The sequence below is a fragment of the Danio aesculapii genome, chromosome 6, assembly GCF_903798145.1.
Source record: "Danio aesculapii chromosome 6, fDanAes4.1, whole genome shotgun sequence".
NCBI classification, from domain to species: domain Eukaryota; kingdom Metazoa; phylum Chordata; class Actinopteri; order Cypriniformes; family Danionidae; genus Danio; species Danio aesculapii.
In genome coordinates, this window is record NC_079440.1 from 4,730,036 (window position 1) to 4,757,535 (window position 27,500).

Sequence of the window (27,500 nt, forward strand, 5' to 3'; positions counted from 1 at the left end):
TAGTATCGTGTTCAGATCCTGGAGGTTTAATCTTCACTTAAACAAATATTTAAACTACTTATTTAAAATGAGCTGAAACAACACAATTGTTTTATGTTGAATCAACTTAAAATTGTAAAAACCGTTAAGTTAACCTAATTGATTTGCATTTAGACAAGATGTTGGGCTAGTGTGGAACCCGGCATTATTTACAGTGTTGATCTCCTTTGTTCATAGATAATATAGAGAGAATTAATTTCCTCGCAGACTCCACTGTCATTGCACAGAGACGTCATATCAGCGTTATACAAAGTACCAGAAGAGTCTTGACAATTGTGCATTAACCCCCATTTCAGTGCTAAAAATGACATGGATAGATAATAGTGGCACTTTTCGGAACAATATTGACATGATTAAATAAACAGCAGACGAGCTCTCCAAACTGCTGCCCTCTTGTCTCATTTGCCTGATTTCATTTGTCTTAATTGAATATCCGGCAAGAAATGGGCCTTTCAAATGGCAGTGCTGTTTTGGAAAGCACACGTGTATCAGCCTGATGGACTTAAGTGTAGCTCTTTATTAATATTCAAAGAGCATTGATTTTTCTAAGTGTATCTCAGATATTACCTCTGCTCTGGCCCGCGTTGAAGGGGTTTTCTGTCAAGGTACAGGAAATGTCGAGCAACCAATTTCTCCTCTGGGATTATAATAGATTATCCATCAATCCAGAGGTAATAAAGCAAGTGCTATCAAACACTCATGCTAAGAAAAAGTAATGACATGCTGAGACTGGAATTACGGCAAGGACATGATGCATTTGTGCTAGAATAAATCAGCAAAACTTTGCCTTCTTGGAAAGCAAATAGTTTTTAGGTTGTTTTTTTTTTGTATTTTAAAAGCTTTTATCTGTTGATGATCATTATTAGATCATTATTTCCGATTTTCAGGTTTTTTTCCGATTTTAACTTTGTAAGTTATTTGCAATAATTTAGCATATTATTGCTATTAATAAAATGTAGAATGTTTGTAAGCATTTTGTAGATATTTTATTCTGTGTTTAACCCCCCTCATGATTGTAAAGCCCTTTGGATGGATGGCCATACACAATAAATGCACAATATAAATACACTTTGCTTACTTACTTATTTATTATTAAATTATTACGTCTACTGCAGAATGAAGTCACATGAATTGCTGAGGTGTGAGTTTTTTCACAGACTTCAACAGAGAAAAAGATGTTTCTGTGGGTCTCGTCTATCAAATCTGATCTTTATTTTGTATTTTCTATTGATGCGGGTCAGGTGATTGGCTGGGCCATTCCACAGCTTTATTATTTTTCTCTGAAACCATCTGGGAGTTTCTTTGGCTGTGTTTTGGATCATTGTGTTGCTGAAAAGTCCACCCTGGTTTCATCCTCATCCTTCTGCTAGTGTAGATGTTGGACTGAAGCAGCTGATGTTCATTTACACTGAGGAAGGGCTGCTGTCTGGGCTTTCACTGCCTTTCTACAACTTTCTTTCTTCATGTGTTCAATACTTTTTCCCCCGCAACATTTCATTACGCATGAATTTACAATAGGTTGATCACAGCAGCTTGACATATTCAAAATACTAAAAGAGTTCACCCGAAGCTTCAAATTCTCTCATCATTCACTTGCTCCAAACATGTTTGTGTTTACACAAAAGAAGACATTTAGAAGAAAGCTGGAGACCTATAGCTATTGACATCCATAGTATACAAAAGCATTGCAGTGTTTGGGTGTTTGTCTGAGGTAATTAGTCTACCTAAATGGGTATATTCCAAAGTATGAAGCTGATTGGTCAGTTCTTGTCACATGACTTGCAATTTTAACTGGTTGCGCCTGGGCAAAAGACGCGATATGTGAATGGCCCCAGAAGCTGCTACGCTTCTCTTCACATTGAGAAGATAACTTGACGACGAGTATTGTCTCTGCTTTCTGTTCTAGTGCTGAACAAGTTGCTGGTCGAATTAAAAGCAGTCGAAAGTTCTTTAAACTAAATTTCACAGCAAATATTTTTGTTTTTACGATCAATGAAATCAAAGGGCTCTATTTTAACGATCTAGGCACAAAGTCTGAAGCGCAGGGCACAAAAGCATTAAGGGCATGTCTGAATCCACTTTTGCTATTTTAAGGATAGAAAAATACGTTCTGTGCCATGGCACATGGTCTAACAGGGTTGAGCTTATTCTCTTAATGAGTTATAGGTGTGTCTTGAGAATAAACCAATCAGAGTCTCTTCTCACATTCCATTTAAGAGTCAGTTGCGTCACGCCATGGCACATTTGCTATTTACATGGCAGACTTTGCAAGTGGAAAAACTGAACGCTTCACTAGTAAGAAAACAGAGGGAAAAAAAAACTTCACTAATGGCGGAAGTGAAGAAAAAAAAACCTTGAGAGAAACCAGGCTCAGTTGGGCACGATCATTTTAATTTCTCCGCTGGCCAAACATCTTGTGCAGAGCTGCAGTCTCAGTGGCGGAGGCTGGAAGCTGGCCTCAGCAAAGACTCGTCTGTCTCAGGAGCGTCACAGGAATCAGTCTCATGTTCTCCACTCCTCCATGACCACCACAGTAGCTGCTCAGGATTCGGCCTGGTCCAGGATATGGAAACCTTGGGATCATCTCGTCGTTGGTCTTGGATCGAATCAGTGACTCTGCATAGTCTGAGGGCCTCGGGAAGAGTATCCCCAGGTGGAAATGGAGAATAAAGAAAATAATTAGCGTAGTTGATGTTCACAGTGTATATCAGCAAGATGCATAACCTGTGTGGAAGCCCCCTGAGTGGTGCACTAAGTGTATGCTTTACTGAACAGATAGGTCTTTAATCTAGTTTTGAATTGGGAGAGTGTGTCTGAGCCTCGGACGTTATCAGGAAGGCTATTCCAGAGTTTAGGAGCTATAAATGAGAAGGCTCGACCTCCTTTACTCGACTTTGCTATTCTAGGTACTACTAGAAGCCCTGAGTTTTGAGACCTTAAAGAGCGAGTTGGATTGAAGCGAGACAGAAGATTGGTTAGATAAACAGGAGCTAGATTATTTAAAGCGTCTTAACACAAAATTAAGCTTGCGTTGGTCTGAAAATAGCAACACGTCGTGCGCCTTATTGCGCCGGGTGTATGATAGGGCCCAAAGTGTCTGTATTTCCACTTGAAGAAGCAACCCCTCCCATCAGCAGCTATTTCAGCTTGCATTCCCAGCAATTTAACTGATGTTGCAGCTGAAAACTTTAGTTAAAAGAAGCATTTTTCTTCTTCCAAAAACTATATTTGTAACGTCAGTAACACAATTACATTGTCTTTAGTAACTGTAATCAGATTACACAAATGTAAAATGTAATTTCTTAGATTACTGCATTCCTCAAACATGTAATTAGAATACAGAAGTTGCACCCAACTCTGATTAAGACCATAGTGAAAATTTCTGTCTACTCTTGAGTTTGCCTGGTATGCTTTTGAATCACTGCGTCCCCATACTGCGCTTCCTGTGCAGTCATGTCTTGTCCGCATGCGGAGTGATTCCTGAGCGAAATGGCCTGACCTTTGCCCCTTCATTTAAACATGCTTGTCATCATGGCGAGTCTCGCCGGCTGCTTGTATCATTTGTCTTTCAGCAGACGTGAGCAGTCTCTTTAGAAATGCATGCTGCGTTCAGTCCGCGCTTTGTTTTCCCAGCGTGCTCTTCCTGCAGGAATGTTCAGGAGAGCCTGCAGCTCGGGCACGCCGGAGACGCTTGGCTGGAGCAATTGTAGCATCCACTCAAAGGCAGAGACTGTGTTTTCTTTGGACGGTGGGGAGCAGAGTCTGCTGTAATTACAGTGTGTGCTGAAGCAGAGAGACTTGCTGTTTGTGTGTGTGTGTGTGTGTGTGTGTGCGTCCCTAAATGCGCAGTTTAATGCGGTGTTGGTAAGTCTGTCAGCTCAGCGCTTCTGTTCCAGACTCATGATTTCCATAATAAGAGGGAGAAATGGCACGTTTGGAGACGGAGAGATGTTTCTGTCTGCTCAGCCTGCAGGAATGTGGAAGTTCACCGGTCACACGTTAAGAGCGTTTGAGGGTTACATTTACTGAGGGTTATATTTACATGGAATATTGTGTATGACTCCCATGATTCATACTCCCAAGTCATCTGGAATGGCAAAGAAAGCGTTCTTGCAGGACTCCCAGAGTTCATCAAGATTCTTTGGATTCATCTTCAATGCCTCCTCCTTCATCTTACCCCAGACATGCTCAATAATGTTCATGTCTGGTGACTGGGCTGGCCAATCCTGTAGCACCTTGACCTTCTTTGCTTTCAGGAGCTTTGATGTGGAGGCTGAAGTATGAGAAGGAGCGCTATCCTGCTGAAGAATTTGCCCTCTCCTGTGGTTTGTAATGTAATGGGCAGCCCAAATGTCTTGATACCTGAGCCTGTTGATGTTGCCATCCACTCTGCAGATCTCTCACACGCCCCCATACTGAATGTAACCCCAAACCATGATTTCTCCTTCACCAAACTTGACTGATTTCTGTGAGAATCTTGGCTCCATGCTGGTTCCAGTAGGTCTTCTGCTATGTTTGTGATGCAGTTCAACAAATGATTCATCAGAAAAATCAACCTTCTGACACTTTTCCAATTGATCAACTAGTAGTCTAGTTATTATTTGTTGTTCTTACAACTGAGATCAACGACAAGACTTTCGTCAGGCATTGTAATACAACTGAAAATAGTCTTGAGGCAATATCTCCGTAATGCATTGACATATTCACACCAAACTTGGTGTGTGTTCTGATAACCATAGTCTAAGGTTACTGCATTGTTTTGGCACATCGCCCCTAGTGGTCTGGAGATATAACAAACGGCTTTTTTTTTTTTTTTTGCTTATAACTTCTCAACCCTTTGTTCAATTCTCATAAAAATTCTCAGAAATACTGTCAATAATTTTAAATTCAATTATAATGAAACGTAAATTTCACCATAATAGTTTTAATTTTCCGTCGTGAAAATTGTTTCGCCATTTTGAATTTTTTGCAAAACCTATTTGAACGAACTCGTTCTAGGCCGTATGTCCGATTTTCACCAAAATTAAATTCCATGATCTACAGACCATTTTTTATTAACTTGCGAACAAATTTAACGTAGAAGTTGTAAAAATTTAATTGAGGCAATATCTCTGTAACGCATTGACATATTCACAACCATGGTCTACCATGGTCTCCACTTTCCTTCCTAATCTGAAACTGCCTCTCTGGCTATACCACTAACTGTACTCTCTCTCTCTCAAAAAAAAAAAAACACACTACTAATGCTTTGCTTCTTAGACTTTACACACCTGAAACTTGTCTATAGCACTTATTCACTGCTGCTCTTATAGTTGTGTAAATTGCTTCCTTGTCCTCATTTGTAAGTCGCTTTGGATAAAAGCGTCTGCTAAATGTAAATGTAAATGTAATGGTCTAAGGTTACCTGCATCGTTTTGGTGCACTGCCCCCTTGTGGTCCGATATAACAAATGGCAAATTTTCTTATAATTTCTCAACCCTTTGTTCAATTCTCAGAAAAATTCTCAGAAAAAAAGTCTCAATCATTTTTTATTCAATTATGCTCAAACATAAATACCACCGGACAGTCTTTATTGTATAAATACTTAAACGCAATTAATCTTTGTTAAAGTGCCCCTGCAAAACTTTTAAAATTCTTGTGCCCAAATGGTTTAAAATCACTTGAAATTGCTTGAAATTCTGCGATGTGACTATTGCAGGTTTACACATTGTGATATCGATGCTGAAACAATATCATGCAGCCCTACATCATAACCTGCTTTTGTCTTTGTCATGACAACTTGACATTACCAAGACAACAAAACTTGTCATATAAATATAGTCAATATAAATATGCAATATTTACCACAGATAAACTAAGGGCATAAATATCATGCAACCCTAGTTGAAGCTGTTTGGCGAGCGCCAGCGGCTCCAAACTTTCCTGCCGTGGTGTTGGTGTAATTAGTGCTGGTCTATGGGCGTCTCTCTCTCGGTGCCGTTTTCCATGATTATTTTCTCTGTGGCAGAGGGGGTGTGCTGGATAGCAGATGTCTGCTTTTGTGTGAGCATGATTAATTAGCCCGGGTCCGGCCAATTACATGATGAGCGCTTCTGGTTAATAAATGAATGCATCATCTTAATCGTGAGTGAGATGAGGTGGCTCCATTGGAAAGGCACACGAGAGCCCTTAGCACACAGGCTATTAACACACACAAACCCCCTGGACGCTGAACCTGGCACGACGTGTGTGTGTGTGTGTGTGTCGTCCAAAGGCCAGAGGTGTCTGTGGTCATTGAAACGCTCTCATGGGAGTCATTGTAGCTGGAGCTCATTTGCTTCTGTTTAAACGCACTTTATTAAATTAACACGCTGACATCATTTATTGTTGGTGTGATGTCAGTGTTAAAGGAATAGCTCTGTAGGCCACTGTGAAAATGACTTGGGCTATACTGTGTGTTTGCCTGCTGGTTAGTCTATGCCAGGGGTGGCGAACCTGTTTGGCACGATGAGCCAAAAAAAAAACTTTATCACTGCAAAGAGCCACACAACAGATGCGAAGTTCACTGCCTTTGGGAAATTCCCGGGCTACGGCAGAATAGAGAGAGGTGAAATGGCGCTCGAGATTTGAAGCCTTAAAATGTGACAACGAAGTCTGGCATATCAAGCAGAATGGCTTTCCATTTCTTTCAACAAAAAAATATAAATCCTCCCATTCAGATAAAAATGTTCTGTGTTCAATACAAATAAATACAAATGTTCGTATTTACGCTTAGCTGTACGCTTTCCTGACTCTGCCATGACGATTGATATTAACGAACTGCACGTCACTCGTGTTGCGCCCCAATCACACGGGGCTTCAGTGTCAACTCTTGACTGAAGGCGTGTCTGAAGTTAGAGATGAAACGATCATCATAGAAGCGTCAGAAAATGAAATGCAGTCAGCAATAGGCCACTGTCTAGCAGGTGTATTTGCATACAGCGATCTGATTGGCTGACGCGTCCGTTGGCGCTTGAAAAGTTGAGCTACTTCCAGCTTCTGCAGCGAGCAACGCTGAAGCCCCGTGTGAATGGGGCATTAGTCAATTGGTTAATGTATGTTAAATCGCGCAAGAAGTTGAGCCGCACAAGAGCAGTAAAAGAGCTAAACAAATACGCTTGAATTAGAGCCGCGGGTTCGCCACCCCTGGTCTATGCTGTCACAGTTGAGGCTTTGATGCTATAGCAGAATATAGTGCTGGGTAAAAATAAATCGCATCCAATAGAAATGTTTGTTTTGACATAATACACTGAAAAATATATATTTTTGCTGAGCTGAAGCAACGCAATTCTTTTTTTTTTTTTGTGGGGGGCGGGGGGGGGGGGGGGGGCAACTTTAAAAATGTGATAGTTCAATCTATTTAAATTTGTAAAAAAAAAAAATTAAGTTAAATGAATCAATTTGAGTTGGGACAACACGAATGAATTGTGTGGAACCCAGCATTTTTGGCAGTGTATATTCTGTTTAATTCAAGTGTATTTGTTTAGCGCTTTTCACTGTAGTTATTATTTCAAAGCAGCGTTACAAAAGGTGCACATTATTTCTCCTTTGCACCGCTGTCTTAGGTCACTGAACTCTCAAATAGTATTTGTTACAGCAATCTTGTGGCAAAGTACAATTTAAAAGGAAAGGACAATTTTTGGAAATACCTTCAAATACGAAACTGTATCTCCACAAAAATCCAACAGACAGATGGAAACCCTATCCTAGACTTTCTAACACTGCCTCATCTCCAACAAAAGGCCTCTGTTTTCTACAGGATGACCAACCACGTGCTCAGCAATGATTGCATACATTTAAAGACAATTTGGGAAAAGGACATCCAGAATGCAATAGGGGATGAGGACTGGAAAAGTATTTTGTCAGACACTGGTAAATTCGTAAGAGAAGCGAGAGGACAATTTACTCTGTATAAAATTGTACACAGGTTTTACTTTACACCTGTCCGACTCAATAGAATGGGTTTGGCAAATAATGATGTTTGTTGGAAATGTCAAAAAGAAAGAGGCACATTTATTCATTGTATTTGGGACTGTTCACTAGTTCAGCCTTTCTGGCACCAAACCCTAAATATTTTGAGTAAATGGCTTGGAACATTAATACCATTGTCACCAAGGTTATGCCTACTGGGAGATAGGGAACAGATGCCAAATATTACAAAAGGAGAGTTCACAGTTATCATGGTGGGGATCTCAGTGACAGCTAGAGTCATCTTAAAACACTGGAAAACTCCCAGAATTCCAGAGTTAAAAGAGTGGGCCAATATAATGACTAAAACAGCCTCGTATGAACGTTTACTTTACAAATTACATCATAAGGACAAAGCAGGGGTCTCTGTATGCATCCCAGTATGGGAAGACTTTTGGTCTTATGTGACAATGTTTTGTAACACAATTTAAATCTACTCATCAGGTTCTTCTAACAATACTGTACTTCTGTCCTAGTAACCACTGTAATCATTCTGGCTTTACATTTAGTAGGCCACAAGTAATCACTTGTGACATGCGTTTGTATTATTTTGTCATGAACCAGAAGAAAACAATAAAAAAAACTTGAATTAAAAAAAATATATATATATTATTTGTTCATTTGAAATATTCCTTCTTCTGTGTTTCTTTTTGGTAAATAATGATGTTTTTGAGACTGTTTCTTAAAAAAAGCAGACTGACTTCAAAAAACTTTTGCTCTTAGAGTTCTAATAATGATGTAATATTCTGACTTGGATGATGTAATGTTTGAAGATTTAAAGATTGCCTATACTACCATGGCACCATCTAATGTCATTCTCTAATTAGTGGAATGATCGTGCGGAGTGTGACACAATCTTGGCATGCTAATAATGAGGTCATGTTTTGGAATGCGGTGATGTCACGCTTTGAGGATTTGAATTGCTTTACGGGCGGTGTTTGATATCACCTTTCTTTGTGTTTTCGACAGGTCTCACTAAATGGTAGCGTGAGTGTGTAGTCATCCAGCAGGAGTTTCGGGAACCCCTGCGGTGAGTGCCATCTTCAAATCATGGTGCCACAAACCCAACGGGCCTATGCTCGCTGCGGTGCCACGTCCCTACTGCTGCTGCTCTGCCTGGCGGTGCCAATCCACGCAGACAGTGAGTATCCTGCATTAATTAAAATACATGCAGCTCTTTTCTGTGGGTGTTATCGAGAGTCTAAGCAACTGTGCGTCTGTGATCTTAAAAACGACGAGCGTAGGATTACAAATACCATGCTGTTTACAAAAAGTGTCAGTCATTTTGCAGCAGTGTCTAAGAAACAAATAGTCATCTAGTGTTATTTTTCATTTGTATGGGTATATTTTTTGGCAATAGTCAAAAATACGGTACAACTTAACTCAGGGGTGTCTAAACTCGGTCCTGGAGGGCCAGTGTCCTGTAGAGTTTAGCTCCAACCCTAATCAAACACACCTGAACCAGCTAATCAAGCTCTTACTAGAAAATTCTTGGCAGGTGTGTTGAAGCAAGTTGGAGCTAAGCTCAGCAGGACACCGGCCCTCCAGGACTGAGTTTGGACACCCCTGATTTAACTTGAAGGGGTGTTCATAAGATTGTCATATAACCTGTATAATCATGACATGACACGAATGTGAATGAGATTTTATGTATGTTTATGACAACTGTTATTAAGTGTCATTTGCTTTCACTTTCTTTCCATTAACATCATGCATCGATCAGCGCTGACTGACTCCCAGATCAGCTGTACACGCCATTTAAAGAGGAGCTAAAGTGCTAATTTGGGATTCAGGTGTGTGTTTAAACAGACAAATACACCTAATAATATGTAAACATGCCCGGACATCCTGCGTGTTTTATTTTAAACACAACTAATTTCCTCTTAAATGAACACAAACAGTTAAAGTATGCTTTCGTTATATATCAGTGCGTTCGTAAAGTGACACCTCTGTTATCAAACGAAACAAAATGAGAGATTCATTTGCTGCTCTTCACTTGTTTGATAACAGGGGTGTCACTTTAAATGGCGTGTACAGAAGCTGATCTGGGATCAGTTTATCATACGGAGCGCGTCCGTCAGTCAGCGCTTATACATGCATTCACTGATTCAGAAGTTGCATATGAGAGCGGGGCGCTGATCGAGGCACAGCTTTAATGGAAAGAAAGTGAATGCAGACATTTTAATATTAATTTCAACGTGCTTGTAAGATTAAAAATATGAGAGAAATGTGGAAAAATAGCTAATAATAGGATATAATGGTAAAATACGGGACAATCCCGGCAAAAACAGGAGGGTTGTCATGTATGACGTGAAGTGTTTCTCGAACAACAGTTTTGCGAGGGAACGCAAAACATCTTTGCGAGGGGAACGCAAAACTTTCAAAAATACATTTCCCCATCACTTTTATTTTCTTCCACCCATTTTTTCCTTCCACCCATTTTTTTTCTCCACCATCACGTCCCTTCCGGGTCATCTACTTGAAGCAAAAAAAAAAATTAAATGATGCTGTTTTAAGTTCATGACATCTTTATAATGTTGCACAATTTGCCATCGTGTGTCATGCGCAGCAACGCTCTACCTTCTGCAATAGCATCTCTTCTATTGGCACACATAACATGGGCACAAGCAGAGTTGAAGCAGCGCATGCGCAGCGCGTATGGAGAGCAGAAACAGTGCATAAGAATCAGTGGATCTCATCGATGCATTTATTGATTAAAATTGCTAATTTGTATAGCACCACACACTCTTTAATTTCGTCCGCGACAGCTACCACCAGTCTTCATAGGGCCATGTTCATACTATTCAATTTTTTTTTTAACCCTCAGATTTATAAAACAGTTGCATCTCGGCTAAATAGCATTTTGTTCTACCAAATAATCCTTTAATGGAAAACATTTAGATTATGCATCAATCTCAATGTCCAAAAAGGAACACTTATGGCTGGTTTTGTGGTCCAGGGACACATTCTGATGTTCTGGTGTGTGCTATAAACAAAACATGGCCAAACAAGGTGAGGAAATATGGGACTCGAGGAAGAGAGTGGATGCAATCACCATCATGTTGTTTGTGTAATAACATACGAGGGAGGATCTTTCAGTTCCACATCGATCTTGTTTGTCTCGAGGGACCCATGCAGGCCTTAATGAACACGACATGCTTCACATCACATTTATCTGCCTTTTAAAGGGCAAATTAATAGGTCCAAATATATGAGACCTGCTGCTTTTTTTTTTACTGGGGAAATTGTCGCTGTCATTACTGAAGGATTTGCTCCTGGAGTCCCAAGAGGAAGATTTCTGCAAAATATTAATGTTTTGCTAAATCAAATAGCTGTGTTTGCTCCAGCCTCACTTCAGAATTGATAACAGTGTGTTTGTGCAGCAGTACGAGAGTCACAGGCCTTACGTCATGTAGTCCCTGAACCCTGAGGCCAATAAAAACAATAAGAACACCAAAGTCTGCTCACTTATTACCAGTGCTGATCTTTATGGTGGCAGTAATACCAGCAGCATTAATCATTTACTCACAGCTACCATTCCTAAACTAGAACTCACCTTTAAGGCAGTTATAGCTGTGTGTCTTAAGAAAAATATTTACCGTTCTTCCGGAAGGTTGATCAGGTTAATGATACTGCGTTTGTTTTTCCAGCGAGGTTTAGCTGGGGTGTTTTACTAATGCTGCTCTGGAATACATAATAGTGGAAAATCCTGGGGTCGATTGGCCTAAAATAAAACTTTAAAAGGTGTTTTTATTCAGCAAACAGTAAAAACATTTAGTGATACAAATGATTACTTGATTAATTGATTATTTCAAGCAAATACTGTTCTTCTGAGATTTCTGTAAATAAAGGAATCCTGAAGTAAATTGTCAATGAAGTAACATTGACTATGTTTACCTTCAGTGTATATCTTTGGAGCACACTAGCTAATAAATATCCCTAAAACTAACATAATGGGCATCACAGAGAGAAAATAACAGAGAGAAAACAGATGACCATGGCTCAGTTATACCATAGACAAGTTTTGAGTAAAGCTCAGAGTATTCTGTCATCCTATGCACCACGAGTTTTGTCTTCTCCCTTTTGGTATTCGATACAGAACTCCTATTAGTAAAACAAATCGGTTTAAACTTTCATTCATCCCCTCAGCTGTAAAGTTTTTACATTTAGGATAGATTTGTATTGTGGATTATGTGTGATATGCTTGTATGCTGCAACTAAATTGCCTTCGGGAAATGAATAAAGTCTGACTGACTGACTGACGGGGGCTCAGTGGTTAGCACTGTGGCCTCACAGCAAGAAGGTCGCTGGTTTGAGTCCCAGCTGGGTCAGTTGGCATTTCTGTGTGGAGTTTGAATGTTCTCCCGGTGTGGGTTTCCTGGGTAGACCGGTTTCCCACAAGTCCAAACACATGCGCTATAGGTAGAGTTGCACGATTCTGGCTAAAATGAGAATCGCGATTTTTTTTGCCTAAAATAAAGATGACGATTTTCTCACGATTCTGTATATGTAAAATAAAGCTTAATAGAGTCTGCAATTATTATTGTTTTATCTCAAATATATGGTAAAATAACAATAATAATATTATGTGTAGGTCTACTGGTTTCTACAAATAATTCTATTCTACTTATAATAGTTCTGATGTTGAATTCTGTTTGAGATATATGCTTGCAATCTGTTATTGACAACATTATTAGAGCATTTAATTCACTAGTAAAATCAACATTATATAGGCTAGAGTAGTTATACTGACACTGTAAACATTTATTTTCATGCACAACTGTGTGTTCGCTATGAAAGAAAAGCATTAAATGTTTGTCACAATCATAACTCTAAAATGCGATATGATCATTTAAATGATGTGTACGCTTTCGGTTTCATTTTCACTGCTAACTGCTGTTCATACTTCGCGTGCGGCTCTCAAACGATCACTCTGTGCCACAAACTGAATATTACTAACAACTTTATTACCTGTTACTCACAGCCTATGCAGGTTCTGTTCACTAAAGTAGACACGCGCGCGTCTGTCATTAAGTAGGGTGCGCGCCCGCCCTCTCTGTGGTAACAGCTCACGGTCAGCAGCTCACGTCACGTGTGAGATTCCGTCCGCGAATACAGCATTATATGAAGACAAAAATTACATTTTTAGGTGAATTATACCTTAAAAATACACAGCATGTGACTCTTTCAACATCATTTGGAGGTGTCCGTGTCGCTTAACAATGTATGTGAAACAATGAAAAGACTCGCGCAGCCGCCTTTCCTTCTCTCCTGAACTTGAAAATATGATTGGCAGAATCGTAGAAATGCTGGATTAAGATCGTCTAGGGGGTCGAATCGAGATTGCATTCTTTTTTCTTTTATTAATTGTGCAGCTCTAGCTATAGGTGAATTGAATAAACTGAATTGGCTATAGTGTTTGAGTGTGTGTGTGAATGAGAGTGTATCAGAATCAGAAAGAGCTTTATTGCCAGGTATGTTCACACATACGAGGAATTTGTTTTCGAGACAGAGCTTTTACAGTGCAACAGGATTGCAGAGACAGGACAAATAACAGAAATAAATATACATAAAAAAATAGAAGTAAGTAGTGAATGCAAATATACAAATTGACAAGTGTATGTACATGTGTATTACTATATACAACGTTATATGTGCAGCAATTGGGTGTTTAATACAAGGTTTTGTAGTGTAATATAGACAATATATCACTGAAAACTATTACAAATGTATATAAAAGTCACTTTTTCAAAATTTTCATGGGTAAAATTAGTTGGAAGAAAGAACAAAGAAGTCCCATAATGCAATTCAAAAGAATAAACTGTTTTAAAACAGCATAAAAACATAAATGACAAAATGCAGAAGACTGCTAATGTACAGATGTTTTTACAGTAAACTATCATGACCTAATCTCAAGCCGACTCTAAATGAGCTCAACAGCAGCTCTGCATCCATCAGAAGATAAAGCGTCTCTATAAGTCCTGCCATGCTGAAAGCGCACGCCAAAAGTTGCAGCATATTTGCTCTCATAAATAAAACATGGTGATTTCGTCCTCTGCGCTTATTTCTTCAAGACTACATCCTACGCAAGTCTGCATAGAGACTGGAAAGGAAAGCGTGAGGTAGGGGGAAAACACAAATCTATTGAGCAGATCATAATGTGAGCGCAAGCTGGTGCAGCTGCTGGTGGAAGGACTTCACACTGAGAGGAGATAGAAGCCAGGAGAGACACAGAGATTAAAATAGTGAGAAAACCGGGGTGTGTTGAGCTGAAAAAAACACGCTAAAGGCTTTTCTCACCACTGCATGAGAGCGCAGGGATCCGTCAGTGTGAAGAGCACCGGAGAACAGAGGGCAAATTCAGGACAATTTGCCATATTCCCAACCTACAGGCCTTCAATAATGCTCATTTAAAGATCCTCTGATGTTAAAATAACACTTTTTAGACGTTAGATTCAGTATGTTAGTTCATTCATTCAATTTCTTTCAGCTTAGTCCCTTATTAATCAGTGGTCGCCACAGAGGAATAAATCGCCAAGTAATCAAGCATATGTTTTACACAGCGGACGCCCTTAAAGCCACAACCCAGTATTGGGAAACACCCACACACTCTCATTTACACACGCACTCACACACTATGGCCAATTTAGTTCACCAATTCCCCTATAGTGCATGTGTTTGGACTGTGGGGGAAACCGGAGCACCCAGAGGAAACCCACACCAACACGGGAAGAACATGCGAACTCCACACAGAAATGCCACCTGACTCAGCCGGGACTCGAACCAGCAACCTTCTTGCTGTGAGGTGACAGAGCCAACCAAATTGGCAGTTTTTATATTTTGTGATGACTTTAAATGTAAGAAGAAGCAGTCCACTGACTAAAACTGGCTAACCCTTAAAGCAGTGTTTCTCAACCATGTTCCTGGAGGACCACCAACATTGCATGTTTTGGATATCTCCTTTGCCCGTCACACCCATTGCAGGTCTTTCAGACCCTGTTTACACTAATACGTTTTAGTTTTAAAACACATACGCTTTACAACAGTTATGCCATCCGTCCACACTACGAGTTTTCGAGCACCGAAAACGGAGCTTTTTGAAAACGCTGAGGAGTCCATTCATTTTAAAGCGCTGCTGCTTGGTGTTAGTGTGGATGGGGGAAAACGGAGACATCTGAAAACGGGCTGATTGAGGCTTTTTCCTCAATATTAAGTAGCCTACACATAGTTCAGTCCTGCATCCTCTCCTTGTAAGTTCAGACTTCACAAGTTTGATATGGAAAAACAAATCCCCGCATCGGGTAAATCATCAAAGATTTACTTTATAACCTCATTCACATCACCCTGGCTGCGTTGTTTCACTATCTTAACAATAAAATGAAAACATGATATAAGGAACTTTTCATTTTGATATAAGAAACATATTTTCATTTTGATATTAGCAACTTAACGTATAACACAGACACTATAAATGTTAAGGCATCGTGTAGCTACCTATTTATATGACCGTCACCTTCACTGTATGCATATTTATAACAAAACAGAGCCTATAACATAACTGCCTCCTTTCATTCTCATTGAAAATACAAAACATACTCTCTCTTTTACTGAATATCAGTTTTAATAATCAATAATGACCATTATAAAAGTATAACATACAATAAGTTAATATAATATAGGAAATAAAGGCAAGCAATCAGTCAAATGTGCAGAATCAGTGTTCGCGGTTACATGATATATTAACTTCTCATTGTGCTCAGCCAAAACACGTTACCTGAGAGCAAGTAACAGATTCAAGAAGTCTGGGAATATGTCATTAGATAAAGACAACAAGATGAATAAACATCACGTTTAACAAATATAGTGAGATTAAATCCAGCGGTAGATCCTTCATGAACAGTGCGACGTGCACATCTCTCATCTGGGTAGATGACTGCCTGGAGCTCAGACGTGTGCATACGCTGCATCGCATGCCAGAGTGGGTGTGTGGTCACGTGATGTGCGTTTTCATCGGGTTAGTGTAGATGGAGAGTTGTTCAGAAATATTTGGTGAAAAGGCAGTGTGGACGCGGATCGTTTTCATTCTAATACGCTGTTTTAAAACTAAAACGTATAGTGTACATGGAGCCTCAGTCTCTGCTAATGAGCTGATGATCTGAATCAGGTGTGTTTGGTTAGGGAGACAGGGAAAATGTGCAGAGCTGGTGGTCCTCCTGGAACGTGGTTGAGAAACACTGTCTTAAAGGGATAGTTCACCCAAAAATGTAAATTCTGTCATCATTTAGGAGATTATTACTTCTGTTGAACACAATAGAAGATGTTTATAAAAATGGTGGAAACCATTAACTTCCATAGTATTAGTTTTTCCTACAATGGAAGTCAATAGTTACAGGTTTTCAGCTTTCTTCAAAATATCGTTTTATGTTCAACAGAAGAAAGAACCTCAGAAATGCTTGCAACCACTTGAGGGAGAGTAAAGAGTGAGTAAAAACTAAAAAAAGGCAATAAATAAAAGGCAAAATGGATTTTAGATTGGGCGACACTGTGGCTCAGTGTTTAGCACAGACGGCTCACAGCAAGGTTACTGGTTCGAGTCCTGGCTAGGCCAGTTGGCATTTCTATGTGGAGTTTGCATGTTCTCCCCCTGTTGTTGTGTGTTTCCTCTGGGTGCTGCGGTTTCTTCCACAGTCCAAACACAGGTGGTATAAGTGTATTGAGTGAACTTTCACGAGTTCACACTTGCAATCAATTAAGAATAAAGCGTATTTGGCGTGCTGTCCGGGGAGAGGGCTCTGAGCTCGGGGAGATGCCCCAACTTGAGTTATTCCCCTTATCAGGAAACAGAGAGGAATTGGGATTCGAATGAAGTATCTAGCCCGGCCCCAGAACGCTCCCCCCGGGTTTGTAATGCTTAAGAGGTGAGGTGTCGGGGTGGTGAAGGGATGCTAAAGTCGTAAGACGCTGCAGGTAAGACAGCTTTGGTATATATAGGGGTTTGGTCAAGAACTGATTGGATAATGGAATAATTGTCAATGACGTATTTGATACTGAAACTTCTGCGCGTGCTCCTTCCAAAATTTGTTTACGGAACATCACATATTGGCTGTTGTGTGTGAATGCGTGTGTGATTTTGACTGTGTATGGGTGTTTCCCAATACTGGGTTGCGGCTGGAAGGGCATCCGTTGCATAAAACATATGCTGGAATAGTTGGTGGTTCATTCCGCTGTGGCAACCCCAAATAAACAAGGGACTAAGTCAAAGGAAAATGAATGAATGATTGTGTTTTCAGATTATTTTCCTCCATCTTGTTTTATGGTGTGCTTTATTTCTGGTTGTGTGCAAACTAATAAGTTCTTGCATCTTGACTGCGCACTGAGCAGGACACTTAACCCCAGGTTACTCCATAGGGACTGAACTCGATATAAGCGAACAATAAGTCACTTTATATAAAAGCATCCTTCAGATAAGTAATTAGGAGACCCGGCACCTGAGTCGGACCTGACCCGAGACTCAAAACACCAACACTCAGAGCTGAACCGGCCAAAGACTCAGGCATTAGCAGCACAAGTTCAAACAAGATTGATTATTCAAATCAGTGAGATTCTATTAGGAAGAGCTTTGTCTGAATGAACGCATTAGCGGCGCTTCAGTGCTAGAGGGGTTAAAAAGGTCTGTGTAACAAGATTTCACTAAATCTATTTAGATTCAAGCTGTGTGTGTCTAAAGAGAGCGCAGGGGTTAGACAACAGCCCATTTTTAACTGTCTTGCTTGTACTGGTGTCCGGTTTAATCGACGCAGATGTGACTGGATTTTCTGGATAAATTGTGATAGGTCTCCTGTCAGCAATCCCTCTTCCATCTGTCGCCTTCACACACATTTGAGGGTCAGATCTGCAGCGTATGAAGTCAGATATTGTGATGTGAAGTGAGAATGAAAAAACATTGCAACACTATTGCCTTATTCAGTCAGTAACGTAACACTCAGTTTTGCTGTTGCAGAATTACTCTTGGTGTTGGTTTTATACAGTTGAAATCAGAAGTATTAGCCCCCCATTGAATTTTTTTCCTTTAAAATATTTTCCAAATGATGTTTAACAGAGCAAGGAAATTTTCACAGTATGACTGATAATATTTTTTCTTCTGGAGAAAGTCTTATTTGTTTTATTTCAGCTAGAATAAAAGCAGTTTTTAATTTTTAAAAACCAAGGTCAAAATTATTAGCCCCTTTAAGCTATATATTTTTCGATAGTCTCAGTGTTTCCTCTAGGATTTTTTCCAGCTGTGGCGGCAGGCCTTTTTTTTTACACAGAACTACCAACTAAGATACCTGTGGCGTTATTTCAATGACAAATGTCATGAGCGCAGTATTAGAAGTCAAGATCGCATTTATGTAATAGCCTACGAGCATGCGGATCTCTTTGCTTGCGCTCCGATTTCCTTTGCTCGTGCACAAAACTTCTTGCACGCAGTGTTGCCAGATTGGGCAGTTTTGAATTGGATAAAAAGTTTTGCAACGGCGTGCCCGCCAGCCCCGGTCTGCCATCATACACCTGTTTTGATCTCCCAAAAAGATGCCATAGCCCCCGTTCTTCGCATACATATGTCTAGAACAGTGTACAACACTGGAAACAGTCAGCAACATCCGACAACACTGCTTGCATGCCCCTCAAATATAAGCCGCTTCAAGAGCGCACAGATCTTCTTGCGCGCTCTCAAATAAACGCAGCTGAAGTGCGATTTAGTGCGTTTATGTAACGAGGATGTCTCCAACATTTATTACATTTGCTTGGAATATTTATGAATGTTTCCAATAGACCTACAGAGTAGCATTAATGCATCCTGAAGTAAAGTGAAACGGCTATACGTCGTGTTTGCTGGCCTCACGCACCTGTCAGTCAGGCACGTCACCTTAAAGGGTTAAACAAACGACGCACAGCACTACTACGGTTACAGAAAAGTTCACGCGGTTAAAATTTACTTACCTTTTAATACGTTTTGGTGCGATTATTACCCGCTATTAAAAAAATAAAATGTTTTGCATGAGAAGCTGTAATGTAGCCGTGGCGGGATGAATTTTGGCGTGGCACCCCGCCATGGAAGAATGAATGTAGCGGAAACCATGAGTCTACAAAACAAACCATCGTTATACAATAACTTGCCTAATTACCCTAACCTACCTAGTTAACCTAATTACCCTAGTTAAGCCTTGTCACTTTAAGCTGTATAGATGTGTCTTGAAAAATATCTAGTCAAATATTATTTGCTGTCATCATGACAAAGAGAAAATAAATCAGTTATTAGAAATGAGTTATTAAAACTATTATGATTAGAAATGTGTTGAAAAACGTTAAACAGAAATTGGGGAAAAGAATAAACAGGGGCTAATAATTGAGAAGGGGCTAATAATTCTGACTTCAACTATATATATATATATATATATATATATATATATATATATATATATATATATATATATATATATATATATTGTTTGGAAGAAATGTAGCTAAACTCTCTATTTAATTAAACCAATATTTACATTTTACACATACTGTACCTTGTGAAATGAAACTGATATGGTTATGAATGAAACTAGTGTAAAAATAATTGAATGATTCTATTTTCTTTCCGTCATCTGTCACATCCGTCTTGGCCTTAGCCTTGAATATCCTACTCAGCCTTTTGTTTGCATTGCTGATTTCAGTGTAGAATAGATGAATGCTCTAGAATACTCTGAAATGGAAAGTAATCCAAGGAGCTTGACTGTGTTGAATGAGAGTTTATTGTAGGGTATAAGCAGGTAAATCAGTGACTAGACTGAACAGACTCAGACTGTATCTGTTACACTGCTGTCTTAATGGCGGAGAGTGTTTCTGTCAATAGAAGGATGGGAACACCTACACAAACACAGCAGGAGTCATTGATGGAGTCAGTCTTCAAATCCATCTGGAAAATAGCTACAGCTGTGGCACGGTAAAACCTTTCTGATGAGACAGTAGTGTTCAAACTGAAGATCCCATTAGAGTTTAAAGGTTCCCTGAAGCGAAGAAACGGTGAGTCATATTGAGTAACTCCTCCTCCTTTTAAAAAGTACCAAATATCTTCATATTTATGTCACCAGTCAGAGTAGGTGCACTGAAGTTCAATAGACTCCTTATAGTCAAAGTATAGCAATGCTGAGCAGGTTTAACCTTGCTGGTACTACAATATCCAACCTGCTCTGAGCTGGGATCGAACCAGCAATTTTTTTGGATGGGAGTTGGTTGCTCTAACAAAGCACCTAGAGCACATTTATAATCAGAGCAGTGAGGTTTACCTGCACAGCATTTCACTAGCTGGCCTCTGTTACATTCAGTCCCCTTAACTTCACTCCCATCCGGGTCATGGCACCAATGTAACCCTGCCAAACCTACACCACCCAGCCCGCTCCGAGCTGGAATCGAACCGGCGATTTCTTGTGTGGAAGTTGGTTGCTCTAACAAGCAGGCTAAAGATTATGGCCTCTAGCGTCTGTCTCTAGAGCACCTTTAGAGGTCAGAGGAGTGAGGCTTACCTGCACAGCCCTTCACTAGCTGGCCTCTGTTACATTCAGTCCCCTAAACCTCACTCCCATCCGGGTCACGGCACCAATGTAACCCTTCCAAACCTACACCACCCAGCCCGCTCCGAGCTGGGATCGAACTGGCGATTTCTTGTATTTAAGTTGGTTGCTCTAACAAGGACGCTAAAGACCATGGCCTCTAGCGTCTATCTCTAGAGCACCTTTAGAGGTCAGAGGAGTGAGGCTTACCTGCACAGCACTTTACTAGCTGGCCTCTGTTGCATTCAGTCCCCTAAACTTCACTCCCATCCGGGTCACGGCACCAATGTAACCCCGCCAAACCTACATCACCCAGCCCGCTCAGAGCTGGGATCGAACTGGCGATTTCTTGAATGGAAGTTGGTTGCTCTAACAAGGAGGCTAAAGACCATGGCCTCTAGCGTCTGTCTCTAGAACACCATTAGAGGAGTGAGGCTTACCTGCACATCAATTCACCTGCTGGCCTTTGCTACACAGGGTTGCCAAATCTGTGCTTTTCCTGCAGAATCGGGCACACTTTAAGTGTTGTTTTTTAGTGTGCATGCTAAAGTTTTAAAATATTGTAATAATTATATTTATTTGGTTGAATTAAAATATTTTACTCTAAAAATGTATATTCTACCAATGAGAAAACACTGCTAGGATAATGAAACAAAGTAAGCACATTTTTTCAGTTTCCATGCTAACAGATTTTTGCTAATTGCTCTATAAATGTATGAAAGTCTGTAAATTTACAATTTAATTAACATCTTGAATTAATATCTTTAATTTAAAATCCATTTTATCCTAAGTTTGGGGTTCACTTCCATTGGAGATGCCCTGTGTTCTCCCACATTTTATTTTATAAAATATGTTTCTTTAATGATGACATAATCGTCATAATTGCTAATATACAATTCTTTTTTTAACATAAAATTGCGTATAATGCATACATTGATGTAAAATATGTATTTAATTAATGGGCGGTGGCATATTTTGAATTTTGGTATCACTGGTATAATTTCGACTGGCCACTGGGATAGTTTTAACTGGCCACTGCGATAGTTTTGGGATGTTTTCAACTGGCCATTGGGTTAGTTTTGTTGCAAAAACCTGGCAACCCTGATGCTGCCAGGTGATGCTACCTTATAGACGAATTACCGTGTTTGTAAACATTCAGGATGTGTGCCAGGAGAAAAAAAAAACGGGAGTGCTAGCATTTACAGTAAGGGAATGACATCCGATGCGGTACAGAGTTTGTTGTTGTCTTAGAAATAAGTTATATTGATTACGTATTATATAAATATCATTTACATAATGCTTTCAGCGTATTATAACAGCTCGTCACCCAGTGATAAGCACAGTGACAGGTCCATTTGTGAAAGCACCCTCCCAGTGAATATTGGATAAGACGAAATGGCCAAGCATCCAGCCCCAAATATACAATCTCATTGAAGCTCCAAGTGTTTTAACAAGATGTGTGGTCATGTGCAAGATATAATGTTCCATGATTACCAGATTCAAAACTATGTAGTGCTAAAAACCGAGGTTCTGCCTAGCCAAAAACAAGAAAAAAAGACGGAGCTAACATTGCAAGGCCTGGGTTATCATCAACAAGAAAAACTACTGCATTCTGACAGCGAACTACACCTGAACTTACGACAGGATTTGTGAACTTACACATAGAGGTAAAGTTGGTTTTATATTCCCACATTCAGACTTTCTCCTTAATAATGTCATTTCATAAAAGTATTATTTGCAAACTCTAATATCGAAATCATATTAGCAGCCAAAGAATGTTGTTTACACTTGCAGGTCATTTCAGACCGAATATTCAAAGTGCCGTGGTAAACAATAAAGGGAGTGTGTCACAAGTTGTCACTGAATGAATGTGTCAATATAAAACCAACTGAACCTCAATAACTTACACTTTCACGTTTCATTCTTATCATTCAGTGTTCGCAGTTTAATTCACCATATTTAACCGTTTTTGCTGAAATCATGTCTGCTATCAAAAACGAGTGATGTGTATGATTCAGCATAGCGTGAACTTACCTGAGATAACATGAGAACTGCAGAATCGAGCATTTTTAATTAGCTCATCACTTCATTCAGCCCCCTTTTAGCCAAAGACGTCTGCAGTCGGCATTAAAAGCAGTGTGGTGTATGGTTAAATGTTAAGTTTTCTATTTTTGGACTTTCAAATTTGGCATCATACTGCACAACCCGACATGTTTATTATAACCACCGGTCTCTTTTTGCAACTGGGGACCTGTGTGACGTCATGTGGGACGTAGGTTGGTAATTCGTCTCTTCACTCTTCTTTATATTCAGTGTATTTTGCATTTGATTGGTCAATGACAAGCTGAAGTACAGCATGTGATGATATCCAAAAAAAGGTGACAGTTTTGCATGCTAATTTATAGATAAGGTTAAGACTAACATATAATACTAAGCCCCAAAATTGCAGTTCTTTTATTTTATTTTGTGAGGATTTTAAGGACCCAAGTGGAAAATAAAACATTGGATTGCCCCGTGCTCATGCAATCATTTATATATTAATTACTGAATTATTGCCCCATGGTGTGATTTTGGATGTAGGCTTTATAGAAGGTGAGACAGCAAATGATTGCCATCATCCGATAAAAGTACAATTTGGATTTATGAGTGTTCATAAATTGCTGTAAATTAAAAAGCTGTAATTGTCCCTGTGTTTACCTTTGTGCTGAGCAGACTCGTTTATGACATACCTGCTGGCAGAGACGGAGAAAGTGCTGGTGTTTATGCCAAAATAAAAAAAATAAAAAATAAAAAAATAAAATAAAATAAAATAAAAATAAATTAAAACAGAATAAATTAAAACAGAATAAAATAAAATAAAACAGAATAAAATAAAATAAAACAGAATAAAAAAACTAAATAAAATAAAACAGAATAAAATATATCGGAATAAAAATAAAATAAAATAAAACAGAATAAAATAAAATCAATTAAAGCAGAATAAAATAAAATAAATTCAAATGTAATAAAATAAAATAAAATAAAATAAAATAAAATAAAACAGAATAAAGTAAAATGAATATAAAATAAAATAAAACAGAATAAAAAACAGAATAAAATAAAACAGAATAAAATACATCGGATTAAAAATAAAATAAAATAAAATAAAATAAAATAAAATAAAATAAAATAAAATAAAATAAAATAAAATAAAATAAAATAAAATATAAAGAAATTGAAATAAAAGAAATTTAAGCAGAATAAAATAAAATAAAAAGGAATAAAATAAAATGAATATAAAATAAAATAAAACAGAATAAAATATATCAGATTAAAAATAGCATAAAATAAAATAAAGCAGAATAAAATAAAACAAATTAAAGTGGAATAAAATAAAATAAAGTAATAAAAGTAAAATTAATATAAAATTAAATTAAACAGAATTAAATAAAACAAAACAGAATATAATAAAACAGAATTAAAATAAAATTAAATAAAATACAATAAAAATAAAACAGAATGGAATAAAATAAAACAGAATAAAAATAAAATAAAATAAATACATAATACATAACCTAATCATGTAATGAAATGTAAATCATGTAATCATCTTTTTTAATGTTATAGTCCAGAAAAAGAAAAAAACAAATGATGATTTTTTAATTATTTGAATACAGAAAATAATATGATATACTTATTATATTTAATCTTATATTTATACAATACTATATTTATATTTAATCATTTTAAATGCTAAAATAGCAAACATTTATTATTATTTTGCAATGGTGTAATTATGTTTACATATATTATTCATGATTGTTGTTTTTTATTTAATATTTAATTTGTAAAATAACTCTTCATATAATTGTTTTGAAATATTTAACTTTTAAGATGTAGTTTTTATGTCAAGGTTTGATATTAACATACCCTACAGGAGCACACTGCAGAAGAGATAAATCAGTGTGTGTGTGTGTGTACTCTCTGACATTTTTCTTTTCTCTCTATAGTGCAGTTTCTTTCTGTAGTGAGTCTCTAGACCCCTGATCACTCTTACACTCGACTATGCTTTAAAGCTTGAGTGTGATTTTCCACCCTTTTCTCTGCATACAGACACACACACATTCACATGTGCTAGAACAGGCTTGAGTATTTAAGTGCAATAAAACCTGATTAATAAGAGCAGATAATTATATTATGACAGGCCATGAAAGATTTAGAAATGTGAGTGGAATTTTCCACCATCTCATTTGTATTTTTCATTTCTGTCCAGCTCTTGTAGTGCATGAACGCACACTGATCATGGTGTGTACTTTACCAGCCCTAAGTACACCTGAAAATGAAGGTAAACAAAGAGACACGTAAACACAGATTAAGTGCAGAAAATGAGTCTCCTTTATACATTCACTGAAAAATCACCTATTAAATGAGCAGAAATAAGAATACATTTGAGCAGAGGCAGACAAATGAGCTTATGATCTGAAATGCATTATTGTTTATTAACTTTTGGAGTGTTTTCTGTGTAGTATTTTTGTTAAAACAGGCTGTTCTGTATATACAGTGCTCAGTATATACGAGTTCACCTTTAGATATCTCTCATTTAAATTAATATTTTCTGTAGGAAGCTTTACAATATTATATTTGAGCATGTACAGCTGAAGTCAGAATTATTAGCCCCCCTTTGAATTTGTTTTTCTTATTTAAATATTTCCCAAAGGATGTTTAAAAGAGCAAGGACATTTTCACAGTATGTCTGATAATATTTTTTCTTCTGGAGAAAGTCTTATTTGTTTTATTTCAGCTAGAATAAAAGCAGCTTTTAATTTTTTAAACACCATTTTAAGGTCAATATTATTAGCCCCTTTAATCAATTTTTTTTCTATAGTCTACAGCAGTGTTTCCCAACCCTGTTCCTGAAGGCACACCAACAGTACATTTTCAACCTCTCCCTAATCAAACACACCTGAATCAACTTATCATAACATCAGAAGAGACTCCAACACCTGAAGTTAATGGGTCAGAAAAGGGAGACATCCAAAATATGTACTGTTGGTGTGCCTCCAGGAACAGGGTTGGGAAACACTGGTCTACAGAACAAACCATCGTTATACAATAACTTGCCTAATTACCCTAACCTGTCTAGTTAAACTAATTAACCTAATGAAGCCTTTAAATCTCACTTTAAGCTGTATAGAAGTGTCTTAAAAAATATCTAGTCTAATATTATTTACTGTCATCATGGCAAAGAGAAAATAAATCAGTTATTAGAAATGAGTTATTAAAACTATTATGTTTACAAATGTGTTGAGAAAAATCTGCTCTCCATTAAACAGAAATTGGGAGAAAAAATATATAGGAGGGCTAATAATTCAGGGGGGCTAATAATTCTGACTTCAACTGTACATTAGATTAGTCAGTACTGAAGCCAAATCTGGAGTTAATCTAACAAAATAATGCATGATAACAGTGCAAGTTAGTACACCCAAATGTATATATTAGGGGAAAATATTAAATAAAACATTTAAAAAGAGCAAAATTCAAGAGAAACAAAAAATGTATAAATTTTAGTTGAAAGTTTATAGTTTGTAATAAATTTTGCATGTATTTAAATGTATTATCTTTCTAATTCTAAAGATGTTTTGTGGCTAAAATATTTTAATAAATATATCTGTTTTCAAATATGTATGACCCATATTTACTGAGAAATGGATATAATTAATCATATTTAAAATGGGTTGTAGGGGCGTTACAGTGGAGCAGTGGGTAGCACGATTGCCTCACAGCAAGAAAGTCGCTAGTTTGAGCCTTGGCTGGATCAGTTGGCATTTCTGTGTGGAGTTTGCATGTTCTCCCCATGTTCGCGTGGGTTTGCTCCGGGTGCTCCGGTTTTCCCCACAGTCCATAGACATTCACTAGGGGAATCGGGTAAGTTAAATAAGCTGTATGTGTGTGAAAGAGTGTGTGTGGGTGTTTCCCAGTGTTGGGTTGCGGCAGGAAGGGCATCAGCTGTGTAAAACATATGCTGGATAAGTTGGCAGTTCATTCCACTGTTGCAACCCCAGATTAATAAAGGGACGAAGCAAAAAACAAATGAATGCATGAAAATGGGTTGTCCTCATTTTTGCTGAGCACTGTATATCCAGTAGTAAATAATTGTATGATTCATTATTTTGCTATGAACTGCATGTTAAACTCATTGTACGTGAAGCAATTTCTGGTGATCTAAGAAATGAATATGGTCATTTGAGATTTTTGTTTGATTTTTTTGAAAAATAAAAGTCTTTTGAAGTTCTTTTGAAGCTCAGTTATGGAATATGGTTTCTATGGAAGCCTGTTTCTTAGAAAAAATTGGAAGATATTAACTCAAAATAGATATTTTTTTTACTCAGAAGTCTGAGCTTAGATCTCGTATTTATAACGTTCTTAGAATTGCTTCTTAAATGGTATGTTTATAGGATCTCACATTCACATTTTATACCTCTCAATTCTGACTTTTTCTTCTCAGAACTCACAATTGACTCTTTATGTTGCAATTCTGGGATTTTTTTTTTTTAAACATCTTATGGCATAAACGGGGTGGCACGGTGGCGCAGTGGTCAACACTGTTGCCTTACAGCAAGAAGGTCGCTGGTTCGAGGCTCGGCTGGGTCAGTTGGCATTTCTGTGTGGAGTTTACATGTTCTCCATGTATTTCCATCGGGTGCTACGGTTTCCCCCACAGTCCAAACGCTATAGGGGAATTGGATGAACTAACTTCGCCGTAGTGTATGAGTGTGTGTGTTTCCCAATACTGGGTTGAGGGTAGAAGGGCATTTGCTGCATAAAACATATGCCGGAATAAGTAAAGTCAACTAATCACCTTAAAAACAATGGATTTACTCACTTTTTAAAGTAAAGTTAATTAATCTCTTTAAA

At 38.1% G+C, this 27,500-nt stretch overlaps 1 protein-coding gene across 5 annotated transcripts in view; it reads left to right on the forward strand.

Annotated features, from left to right (window-relative positions):
• ptprfa (protein tyrosine phosphatase receptor type Fa) overlaps positions 1–27,500 on the forward strand; it is a 444,470-nt gene that overhangs the window by 145,036 nt on the left and 271,934 nt on the right. For all 5 annotated transcript variants that reach the window (XM_056459356.1, XM_056459357.1, XM_056459358.1 and 2 more), the window contains exon 2: positions 8,995–9,166. In XM_056459356.1, the coding sequence (XP_056315331.1) occupies positions 9,076–9,166 (91 nt within the window). In that variant the 5' untranslated portion in view covers positions 8,995–9,075. The remainder of the gene's footprint in view (positions 1–8,994; positions 9,167–27,500) is intronic.